Here is a 12694-nt window from a genome sequence, read left to right on the forward strand (position 1 = left end):
CTTAACTACTGAATCCTCTCTCTAGGCCCCCAAAGCTACATTTAAGAATAAGTAAGAATATTAAGATGGGATGGGGCATGACTCAGCATTTACTTCTTAAGAATCCATCTCTGCCAGGGCTACACAGAGAAACCCTGTCTCAAAAAACCAAAAAAAAAAAAAGAATCCATCTCTGGCAGCCAACCACACATAACTCCAGTGCTAGGGACTTGATACCCTCTTCCAGGCTTTGAAAGCCTCCATACAAGTGGCAACACACAGACACATACACATACACATATACACACACACTTAAAATGTATTATAGTGTTTTATTTCTATTATTTTTTAGGCAATTGACAAAGAAATTTTCCACTCTGGGTGGTAAATCCAGATAGGTAACATAAGGTCAGCTTTCCACATTACTCAAAATAAAAACACATTAAAATATAATTATAGAACAGTGCTTCAGAAAATCTTTTCAGGAGCTAGGGAAATGGCTCAGTGGGCAAAGCGCCTGACATGCAGGCATAAGGACAGCATATAAAAGCAGGTACAGTACAGCATATCTGTGCATCTTGTTGCTGGTGGTAGACAAGTGGCCCTCTAAGTCAGTGAGCTCCACGTTCAGTAAGAGATTTTTTCTTAAAATTTAAGGTGGAGAGCCTGGAAAGATGCTCAGTGGATAAAAGGACTTGCTATACAAGCCTGACAACCTGAGTTCAAGACCCACAGCCCACACTTGTTGCTACACACCGGTATCCCAGTGTTCCTAGTGAGACAAGAGGCAAAACCAGAAGTAGCCAAAGTGTGAGGACCTGGAGGTTGAAGAGACAAAACAAGAAACCCTGCCTGAGTCAGGGTGGAGGAGCTGGAGACATGGCTCGGCAGTTAGCAACATTTTTGGTTCTTGCAGGACTAGGTTCTGGTTCCTAGCACCTCCATGGTGGTTCAGTTTTACTTGTAACTCCAGTTCCACAAGATCCACCACCTTCAGCTTGCTTTTGTAGGCACCAGCACATACATAGTGCACATACATGCATGCATGCATATATACATACATACATTATACACTGGATATCACATCATCAGTTAACTGGATGCATTGACATTAGTATTTGGTCAGCATTCTTCCTCTGGTTCTCGTGGCCGTTTCCGAAAATTCAAAGAACTTTCTCTCTGTGATGAGGCAGCAGTGACAAGAGCGTCTCTAAATCCCTGAGGCTGCAGGATAGAGAAATACACACACACACACTTAAAAGATAATTTAAAAGACTAATTTTCCAAATAGTCTTTAAATAAGCTATGTTATTCTTGGGAGAGGATTTATTAATCATTGAATAAAGAGGATAAACTTTGCAGGTATTCTAACCCAGAGTTTTATTAGAGCATTTAATATATGCTCTTTTATAAAGAGCATATATTACATAAAAATAACACTGCATAAGGATGTTCTCTAAGCCCTGACCTGTGGTGATGTCTAAGTTAACAACAAAAAAGCTCTCTAGAAAGAATCATAAGAAGCCTTATGATGTCTTAGCAGGGAGAAATAGAAAGAAGTAGTGTGTACGGCCACGCACGTAGGCACTTCACAAATCATTTTATAGTAAAATTATTCTGCCTGGCATGTGGCATGCATCTGTAATAGCATCACTTAGGCAGTGGAGGCAGGGGGGTCAAAAGTTCAAGGCCAGCCTGGACTATATAACAAGACCTCTTCTCAAACAAGACGAAATAATTGAGAACAGGTTAATGTAGTTAAGTGAGGTTAGTGTAAAAACTAAGTGGGAAATTCACTTTCAGAACTGCTTTCCATTTTTAGTTTTCTCTTTATAAAAATAAGAGACTGCTGAGTGTGGTGGCGATGCCTTTGATCTTAGCACTTGCGAGGCACAGGCAGGTAGATATCAGAGTATAAGGCTAGCCTGGTCTACAGAGTGAGTTTCTGGACAGCCAGGGCTACATAGAGAAATCCTGTCTCAAAAGAAACAAAACAAAGAAGCTCCAGGTCACGCTCAGCTCTGTAGTGAGTCTGAGGTCAACTTGGGCCTAGATTCCAATGATATAAATACTCAGGAAATGAATGTTGTTTCAAAGTGTTTCCACCATTTACAGATCAAAATTATTAATACTAGTGTAGAAACACATATTTTTGAGACAGGATCTCATGCTGCCTAGGCTAGCCTTGTACGACTGATCCTCCTGCCTCAGTCTTCCCAAGTCCAGGCACATGCCATCATGTCCCATTATACATTTTCCTTTCTGAAAAACTTTTAACATAAAAATCCTTAGTAGGAGATTTTACATATGCCATGGAACATATATAAATATTTCATCTGTTCTCAAAGATCAACTGTGACTACAGAACTGTGTAAATACTATTTTGATGATGTTCTCACATCTAAACTATCCTCAAATATGCTTGCTGCTTACAAAATTAACAGAAACGATTTGTACATGGCCTCTTCAGATAATTACTGCCCAACAACCGCAAAACCCCATTGTGATGAAATAATACTGACTGTGATCTGAAATGGTACTGTGGACTCCTTCTGGCTTGGTGACTTGTACAATGTTGCAAATCTGCTTGGAGAAAAAAATACATATAAACACATTACCTCAATTAGGCCACATGACTGGTTTTATAATTTAAATGTACAGAGTCCTATACTATGCTCGCATCATGTGTTCTCAAGAACACAAAAAATGGAAAGAAATATATTGAAAAAGGCAAAATGAAACCTCTCCTCACAGAGCAGTGCTGTGGGTGCTTTCAGTCTCAGTTAAGCAGAGGCACAATTTTTTTTTTTTTCAACTCAGGAGTTCAAGGCCAGCCTGAGTCTTAAAAAAAAAATAATTAAAAAAAATTAAAAATTAAAAATCTGGGTATGACCCTGTCTCAAAAAACCAAACCAAAAAAAGAAAAAAAAGAAAAGAAAAGAAAAAAAAATCTGGGTATGGTGGCACAGGCCTTTAATCCCAGGCAGAAACAGTTGAATCTCTAAGTTTGGGGCCAAGCCTGGTCTACAGAGTGAGTCCCAGGCAGGACAGCCTGGGCTGTCCTTCTCACTATATGGAGAGTTTGAGGCTCTGGACTACATCATAGCCTACCCTTCCCCTAAAAAGTAAGTAAGCTTGCATACACATGTATGATTTTAAAGATGTATTCTTATTATTTTTAATTATGTGCAGGGGTTTGTGTCTATATGTGGGTATGTATACATGGGTGCAAACATCCTTAGGGGCCAGAGGCATCAGATCCCCTGGAAATCTGGAGTTACAGACAGTTGTAACCACCTGGAACTCACTCTGTAGACCAGGCTGGCCTTGAAATCAGACTCTGCTTCTGCAGTGCTGGGATTAAAGGTGTGTGCTGCCCTCCCCTGTGCCGCCCTCCCCCACCCCGCCCCCAGCTAAAGCTCTGTTTGTACGTGTGCAGATACACGTGGACGCCAGAGGTTGGATCGTATCTCTTTACTGTTTTTCTCAGATAGGCTCTTTGACTGATCCTAGGGTTCAATCAGTTACTACATTTGCTGGCCAGCAAGTCCTAGAGATCCTACTATCTCTTCCTCACCAGTGCTAGGACTGTAAGTGCACAGCATCATGACTTTTTCATGTGGGTGTTGGGGACCCAAATTCCTGTTCTTATGTCTGCACAGCAAGCCCTTTATGGCCTGAGTCACCATCTCAACTCCACAATCTACACTCTTAATAACTACATTCAAATAGTGTTCAGAGCAAGAACATGAAAACCTTTCAAGTTTCTATAAGGAGCTTGATGTGGTGGTGCACACCTGCAGCTAAAGCAGATGGAGTGGGCTGTGAGGGTCGCTGTAAGCTCAAGGACCACCTAGGCTACATATAACTTTGAGGGCACCCTAGATACACAACCTTGTTTCAAAAAAAAAAAAAATCAGGACCTCATACAAGTTAGGAAAGTGCTTCACTACTCAGTTATCATTCTACAATTATTTCTAAAATATTTATGTCATTCATAACAGCAAAAAGACTGAAGCAACAATGTCTACTAGGAGATAAATAAAATATGGAATACACACATTTTCTCCCTCCCTCCCTCTCCCTCCCTCCCTCTCCCTCTCTCATTCCTCTCATTGTTAGGATGAAAATTTTGACATGGCTACAAAATGAACCTTGAAGACATTATTCCAAGTGAAATAAGTAAATCAAATATTGTATGATTTCAATTATATTTGGTTCTTAGAATAATCAAATCAGAGACAGAGTTGAACAGTGGTTGCCAGGGACAACACTATTATTTAACACTAAAAGGAAGATGACAAAGTTCTGGATATAAATGGTAGTGAAGGTCATATAAGAATATGAATGTACTTAATGCCAGCTAGCTGTATAAATATAGCTAAAACTTCGATATCTATTTAATTGCAGTTTTATGTAATATAGATTCTAACTTAACAGGAAACAATCATAGACTTTTATTAGTTTCTATATAATATAATACTCATTTGTTTTTGTTTTTGAGACAGGCTTTCATATGGTTAGCCTAGTTTTGAATGTCCTATGTAGCCAAGGATGGCCTTGAATTCCTAATCTTCCTGTCATCACTTCCCAAATGCCAGGATTATAAGCATGCACCACCAAGCCTAGCTTATTTTCAAAACTAAACTATAAAGAACATCTTATTAATTATTTATTAACTTTCCTAATTTCAAAAATGCCCCTCTCCTTAAGCATAAGTCATGAGAGAAACAATCAAAGACTTTTACTTTGAAAATGATTGGGGCTTAAAAGATAGCTCAGCAGTTAAGAGCTCTGGCTTCTCTTCCAAAGAACCTAAATTCTATTCTTGGTGCCCAGATGGGAGCTCACAACCTTCTGTCCTCCAGTTCCAGAGTATCTCTTCTGATCTCTGAGAGCACTGCACATGCAGGTAGAACACCTATCCGCCCACACCAAAAACCAAAGCAAAACAGAACAAAACAACAAAACAAACAGCAGAATCCAAAATGCCATAAATTCTGTAGTTAACATAAAAACTAACTGCTGAGTCACATATAAGAACAATAAGGGCTCCAGGGGGTGGTGGTTCAGGTCTTTAGTTCCAGCACTTGGGAAGCAGATGCAGGTAAATCTCTTAGTTTGAGGCCAGCCTGGTCTATAGAGCTAGTTTCAGGACAGTCAGGGCTACACAGAAAAAAATTTGTCTAGAAAAACCAAAAATGGGCTGGAGAGATGGCTCAGCGGTTAAGAGCACTGACTGCTCTTGCAGAGGTCCTGAGTTCAATTCCCAGCAACCACATGGTGGCTCACAACCATCTGTAATGGGATCCAATGCCCTCTTCTGGTGTGTCTGAGACAGCTACAGCGTGCTCATATGCATAAAATAAATAAATAATTCTAAAAAAAAAAAGAGAAAGAAAGAAAAGCCAAAAAAACAAAAAAAAAAAAAAACACAAACAAACAACACCAAAAATCCAACAAGTTCTATGAATATGACTTAACAGTGCAGTGTGTGCCTGACATGCAAGAGGCCCTAGGTTCAATTATCAATACCACAAAAAATAAAGTCATTTCTCTTTAGCTGGATATAATGACAGATATCTTTAATCACAGTATTTCAGAGGCAAAATATATTTTAATCATCCTTTTTAGAAAAGTCATAGTTTGGGAATTTTCATTTTCTTAAGGTAGGGCAGTATTAAAAAGTAAACTGTGGGCCTTGCACAAGCTAGACAAGCACTACCCCACTGAACTACACATGAAGTCCTAAAAGAATCACTTTTTTCTTGACCACCTGAGTTCAATATTCCCTTGACCCATTTGGTAGAGGGAAAGAACCAACTAGCCAACTCCTAAACACACACACACACACACACACACACACACACACACACACACAGAGAGAGAGAGAGAGAGAGAGAGAGAGAGAGAGAGAGAGAGAGAGAATATGTAAACAAGTAAATATACAATAAAGAAAAATCCTTACTTTTGACTCAATAAAAACTAGCTCATCTTGTAAGTCATCTTACAATACAAATATGTCCAAAAAAGTGCCAAGTACATCTGAATGTTTTGAAGAAATTATTAACATTATTAACAAGCAGTAATTTCTTGCTCACTCACTCTTGATGGTAGGGAACGATAAACTGAGACAGAGTACTACCACATACCTCAGACTGGTCTTGAGCCCACAACCTTCCCCTCAAGAACAGGTCTAGGATACCATATCAAAGCAAAAAAGTAGTAAAATTTTAAGAAGGCTTTAGAAAGTTAGTATCAATCCAAAATGAACACCAGATGTGGTAGCTTATGCCTATAATGCTAATAAGGAAGGAGGCAGGAGGACTGCTAAGAGTTCTAGGCCAGGCTGGGCTTTCTAAAGGAAAAATACATTATAAAGTCAAAAGGGAGTTGATTAAGCTTTCAACTTAGAAAATCCTCTTCAAATTTCTAGGTAAAAAAATCTGTATGTCATGTCTGCATCTCAAAAGATCTTTTCTTCAAGAGATCTTTTTAAACCAAACCAAAAAGAATCACTTGGCTCCTAGCCCTAGTGAGAAGAAGCTTAACATATGGTTGAACTACAGAGTTTGGGTCAGGAAGAAACAAGACAGAAGTACAATTTGTGCTCTAAAGCTGAGCACACATAGGAAATGCTGTGTGGGGGCGTGATGCATTACTCCACTCTACCACCAGATCTTCTTGGCAAAGAACAATCTTGGCCTCATATTATCATGAATATGCAAATTGGAGAACCCACATAATATAAGGACACTGACAAAATCATTTAGGAATTGTTGGAATGTCATTCTGTCATTTGTCAGAGGTTAAAAATTAGGTGTTACTGCACACATGTGGTACTGACACCCTTAATCCCAGTGCTGGGGAGGTAGAGGCAGCCTGGTCTATATAGTAGGTTCCAGACTAGTCAGAGGTACAGAGTAAGATCCTCTCTTAAAAGCAAAATATAGGGCTGGAGAGATGGCTCAGTGTTTAAGAGCACTGTCTGCTCTTCCAGGGGTCCTGAGTTCAATTCCCAGCAACCACATAGTGGCTCACAACCATCTGTAGTGGAATCTGATGCCCTCTACTGGTGTGTCTGAAGACAGCGACAGTGTATGCACATACATAAAATAAATCTTAAAAAAAAAAAAAGCAAAACATAAAATGAGATGTTCTAGTGAAAGATGGAGGTTAGGTTCTTGCAGAAGACTTGGGCTCAGTTCCTAGCACTCACACGGTGGCCCACAGCCATCTGGAACCCCAGTCCCAGGAGATCTGATACCCTCTTCTGACCTCTGTGGGCACCAGGCACGTATGTGTTGCACAGACTTACATGCAAAAAGTCAGGCAAAATACTCACATAAAATAAATTTATTTTTAAAATTAAATACAGCTGGGAGTGGTGGTGCACGCCTTTAATCTCAGCACTCAGGAGGCAGAGACAGGAAGATTTATGTGAGTTCCAAGTCAGCCAGGATTACACAGAGAGACCAGGTATCAAACCCTCCTGCCCCCCAAGATTTTTGTATATAAACTAATTTCATGATATGGCTTTCTTTTCTTTTTATGCAGTTTCACTCTGTCCTAGGTTGGCCTGGAACTTTGCAGCTCACGTTAGCCTCAAACTCAGGCTATTCTGCCTCAGTCTCCTGAGTGCTGGAATTATGGACAGGCGCCAACATACCTAGCTAGTTACAGTATGGATTTCAAAGAATATTAGAAGGTGGCATGTAATACAGTTTAAAAACACAAACAAACCAAAGCAGTATCACTGACTGAGCTAAATATCGCCCTACATACTGCCTCAGTTTCCCCCTTTATTAGAGCACTTCTATACCAAATTCTCTAGGTTATGTCAATTAATCACAAAGCAGAAAGGCTGGCATAAATCTGGCAGCTTTTGAAGTTCAGAATAAAAGACTTCATAGCTTTCAATGGCCTATTTTAAAGAAAAGGAAAGCTGGTTCATTCACTTGCTCAGCAGCTTTAGAAACAAATACAAAGGCTTCATGCTGCCATGATTTTATTTTAAAGAACAATACTGTGAAAGGCAGGTAAATACATGGGTAATAAAAGGAAAAAATGGCAGACACAATTTCATGCAAGAACTATATTAAGCAACTAAGAAAAACTCTCCCATTTTCCACATATATTAGTCCTAACACTAACCTCAAAGTTTTCCTTTTGTCCTGATTTATTCTTCTTTCAGACTCCTCTGGGAACACAGGGTACCTCCTCCTCCTTCATGGCTAAGATGTGATTTCAAAGACTATCAGAAGGCAGCAATTCCTTAGCCACCTACATGTTCCAGGTGCATTCACACCATCATTTAAATATACAAAGAATTCCCTGTGTGGCTGAATGTGCAGTATTAACAACGTGTTTCTATGTTGCTCTGATGTCAAACAAGGCAACAACAGAAGTGGTTTATGGGTCACTGTAAACCTCAAGCTGGGGACCGATGTTAACAAACCACTAAGTGTTGAGTATAATTAAATTGATATTCTGAAATTATGAACTTATTTCTATACTGACCTTTGCTTTTGTTCCCAGTGAAAAATTAGCCTTATTGTAGCAGCATGTCCCCAGCTTTCCCCTAAAAGAAAAAAAAATTACTATAAAGTACCTTTAGAATTTTCTAAGTTGCTTAGAATGTCTGGTCAACTACAATATTACTTTACAAAATTGAAAATAAGAATATTCTATGTTTCAAAACCTGTTGTATATGAGTAAGATCCTAAGAGTAATCGAGTTTTCTGACACCCAGAAACAGGGTCTCACTATAGTCCTGGCAGGCCTGGAATTCAGTATGTAGCACAGGCTGGCCTATATTAAAAGAACTCTGCATGCTTCTGTCTCTGGCGTGCTGGGATTAAAGACATGCTGCCATGCAGGTTTCATTATGTAGTCCTGGACTTCAGGGCTGAAGAGATCCTCCTACTTCAGCTTCCTCAGTAGCTAGGGCTACGTCTGCATCACCATCTTTGCCACAGAGAATATTAGTGAATTCCAGTGGAGATAAATCTTGAAGCATTGTGTTCTAATAAAACCACAATGCTAGAAATAGTCATACCTGTTTACAAAGTATGATTTGTCTTTAAATAGACTTATTCTCCTTCCTGTCTAAGACTGGGGTTTTAATGTTTAGAAACCTATTTTGAATATTTATACCTCAGATTTCTGACATATATGTGTCAGACAGCAGCTATGTAATCAATGTGGTCAGTGAATAAGACAGTCTTTATTTTCAAAAGCTTATAGTATCCACCAAACATCAAATGAAAATGTAGAAAAAAATGTTAAAAAATCTTTTATCTCAGAGCCAGGTATAGTGGTCTACATATTGAATTCTAGGCCTGCCAGAAATTCTAACACTTGGGAGGCAGAGGGAGGCAGATCTCTGAGTTCAAGGACTACACAGAGAAGCCATCTTAACCAAATTGAGAGGAAAAAAAGGATTATCTCACTCATTTACCCACCTAATGCAGGAACAAGCAAAGCTTGATTTTTATCAATCCTTGTTGTCATCTGATTAGTTAAAATAACCTATAAAAACAAAATGTAAGAAAGTTATGGCATAAAAGTTATATATAAACAGTCTTGTGAGTTTAATATTCTGAATATAATAAGTTAAAAGAAAATATATTAGAGGCTGGAAGATGACTCAGTGGTTGTAGGACCCAGATTCAGTTTCCAAAACTCACATGGTATCTCACAGCCATCTATACTTTCGATTCAGAAGACCTAATATTCTCTTATGGCTTCCTCTGGCACCAGGCCCACATATGTACATAGACATGCACACAGGCAAAACATATACACACAAAATTAAGTAACTCTCTAAAAATTATAAATTTTTCTGATGAAAAAGGAAGAGAAGGGGCTGGAGAGATGGCTCAGCAGTTAAGAGCACTGACTGCCCTTCCAGAGTCCTGAGTTCAATTTCTAGCAACCACATTGTAACACAAAACCATCTGTAATAGGATCTGATGCCCTCTTCTGGTGTGTCTGAAGACAGCTATGGTGTACTCATATACAAAAAATATAAATCTTTTTTAAAAAGGAAGAGAAGAGGGGAATATGCTCTTGTTTGAAAATTTAAAAATAAAAATTTGTACTTATCTGCAAAAAATATGTTACCAGAATACATGATATAACTGACCAGAAAAAATCTGAAGGAACAAAGAATTCTTGGTTGATTTAGGTTTTTTGGGGGGTGTTGGAAATAGTTTGAGACAGGGTCTCCTTGTATAGTTGACTGTCCTGGAACTAGCTCTGTAGCCCAGGCTGCCTTCCCACTCAGAGATCTCCCTGCCTCTGCCTCCTGAGTGCTGGGATTAAAGGTACGTGACTCCTCCTCCAAGCATCTACCTCATTATTTTGAGAGAGTCCCTCACTGAATGTAGAATTCCTGTTTTGGTTAGACTGGCTGGCTGGCAAAACCCACAGATGCCCCTGTGGGAATCCTTTCCCCATCCTGAACTTCAGCAGTGCTGGGGGTACAGGAGTGCACGTCCATTCTCATATGGAGGTGTTGGGGCTCTGAACTCAGGTCTTATGCTACCAAAGCAAACACATTATCCATTGATCTATCTCTCCAGTACCCCTCCTTTGAAACTTCACTTTTTAAAATTCAAAATTTAGCCGAGTGGTGGTGGTGGACGCCTTTAATCCCAGCACCTGGGAGACAGAGGCAGGCGGATTTCTGAGTTCGAGGCCAGCCTGGTCTACAGACTGAGTTCCAGGACAGTCAGGGCTACACAGAGAAACCCTGTCTCGAAAAACAAAAAGAGCAAAACAAAACAAATTCAAAATTTAAATTTCACTTTATATGCCTTTTATCATAGCACTAAAGAAGTAGAAGCAGGCCTGGAATTCAATATAGTAGCACACACCTTTAAGCCCTCTGAAACTTTTACGCCCAGTTAAATGCTTTCTTTTATATTTTATATTTACATGTCTTGTATTTTATTTATAAACTGCCTTGGTCAAGGTGTTTTGTCACATCAATATAAAAGTAAGCAGCTGGGCAGAGTGGGGGACACCTTTAATCCCAGCACTTGGAATAGAGGTACATAGATTGCTGTGTGTTTGACATGAGTTTGTCCTGGTGACATGAGTTTTAGGACAGCCAAAGCTACATAGTTAGACCTTGTCTCAAATTAAAAAGAAAAGCAGATCAAAAGTTCAGGGTTGCTGGGCAGTGGTGGCACATCTGTCTTTTGTCTTTTTTTTTTTTGGTCCCCTGAGCTGAAGACTGAACCCAGGGCCTTGCACTTGCTAGTCAAATGTTCCACCACTGAGCTAAATCTCCAAGCCTGCACATGTGTCTTTAATCTCATCACTTGGGAGGCAGAGGCAGGTGGATCTCTGAGTTTGAGACCAGTTTGGACTACAGAGTGAGTTCTAGGACAGCCAGAGCTACATAGAGAAACCCTGTCTTTAAGAGTACAGAGTACATCTCCACATGTACACCAATGGCATGTGCACATACACATGCAGAGGCACACAAAAGAAATAAAACTTTTAAAAAATTAAAAATAAGGTGGAGAACGACTGAGGAAGACACTCAATGCTGACCTCTGGCCCCACAAGTCCATGCATACTTGTACATGTGGCTACATGTACACATGGACACACACACAAGTCAAAATTTATATATATTTAATGGCGAGAGAAACAAGCAAGTTAACTAAATTAAAATAGGGCAGGGGATGTAGCTCAATGGCAGAATGTTTGCTTAGTGTGTCTGAAGTCCTCAGCCGGAGCAGCAGGAGCAACAAAACAACAAAGAAAAACAGCATCAACAACAAGCCAACAAACCTAAGCAACTGACTCTATACAGCCTATTTGTCTTGGGTGCCCTCTACTGGAGGACCTTCAGAATGCCATCATTAACAAGATTAAATTCCAATTAACAGTAAGAAATAATTCAAAGGGCACTATGCTTTGGCAAAAAGAATATGACAAAAGGGCCTGTAAGATGGCTCAGTGAAAGGCACTTGCCATGGAGACTGACAACAGATGTTTGACCCCTGGAACCCCATAGTGGAAAGAACTGACTTCTGCAAGTTGTCCTCTGATAGTGTGTTATGATACATGCAACAACACATGTACATGCACACAAAATAAATAAAATATAACTTAAAAATAAGATCTTGAAAATAAAATGCTTTCAATTTTATAGAGGAAGTTCTTTGTGTTTGGTATATTACAGGCACGTGCTAAGAACGTCCTTAAAACAAAAAAGACTAACTTAAAAGCATTTTTATCTTCCACTCTCTTTGACAAGTGTATTTTGTCAGTGGGAGGATGTGGCTGCAGAATGGCAAACAGCTGTCCCTGTACGCCTAACCTCATCTTTACTGCTCCCTTCATATTTCAAATCTAGAATTAGCTCTAGGACAGATGCAGCAGCCCAGAAGTAGATACCTGCCTACCTACAATTCATGCATGAGGCTCTGGGTCTAATCCCTATTATTACAACACACACACACACACACACCCCAAAAACAAACCTGGCTTTTCTAAAAAATATCTACATTAAAAGCTATGTATAGTAACACATCTGAAATTTCAGCACTAAGAAGGCTGAGGTAGGAGGATAGAGTTCAACGACAGGCAGGACTACATTATCAAGTCTCAGGCTACTTATCAAAGCTTTATCTCTAACAGACAACCACCACCACCACCACCACCACCATCACCACCACCACCACCATCACCACCA

General features: G+C 39.5%; 1 protein-coding gene across 1 annotated transcript in view; it reads right to left on the reverse strand.

The window, feature by feature from the left end:
• Positions 1 to 291: 291 nt before the first annotated feature.
• Rad51c (RAD51 paralog C) overlaps positions 292 to 12694 on the reverse strand; it is a 21417-nt gene continuing 9014 nt past the window's right edge. Inside the window, exons 6-9 of the mRNA XM_028772424.1 lie at positions 9444 to 9510; positions 8500 to 8560; positions 2502 to 2562; positions 292 to 1203 (exon numbers count right to left, since the gene is read on the reverse strand). Coding sequence (XP_028628257.1) covers positions 1102 to 1203; positions 2502 to 2562; positions 8500 to 8560; positions 9444 to 9510 — 291 coding nt within the window. The 3' untranslated portion in view covers positions 292 to 1101. The remainder of the gene's footprint in view (positions 1204 to 2501; positions 2563 to 8499; positions 8561 to 9443; positions 9511 to 12694) is intronic.

Source organism: Grammomys surdaster, unplaced genomic scaffold, assembly GCF_004785775.1.
Source record: "Grammomys surdaster isolate TR1022 unplaced genomic scaffold, NIH_TR_1.0 213, whole genome shotgun sequence".
Classification (NCBI taxonomy): Eukaryota; Metazoa; Chordata; class Mammalia; order Rodentia; family Muridae; genus Grammomys; species Grammomys surdaster.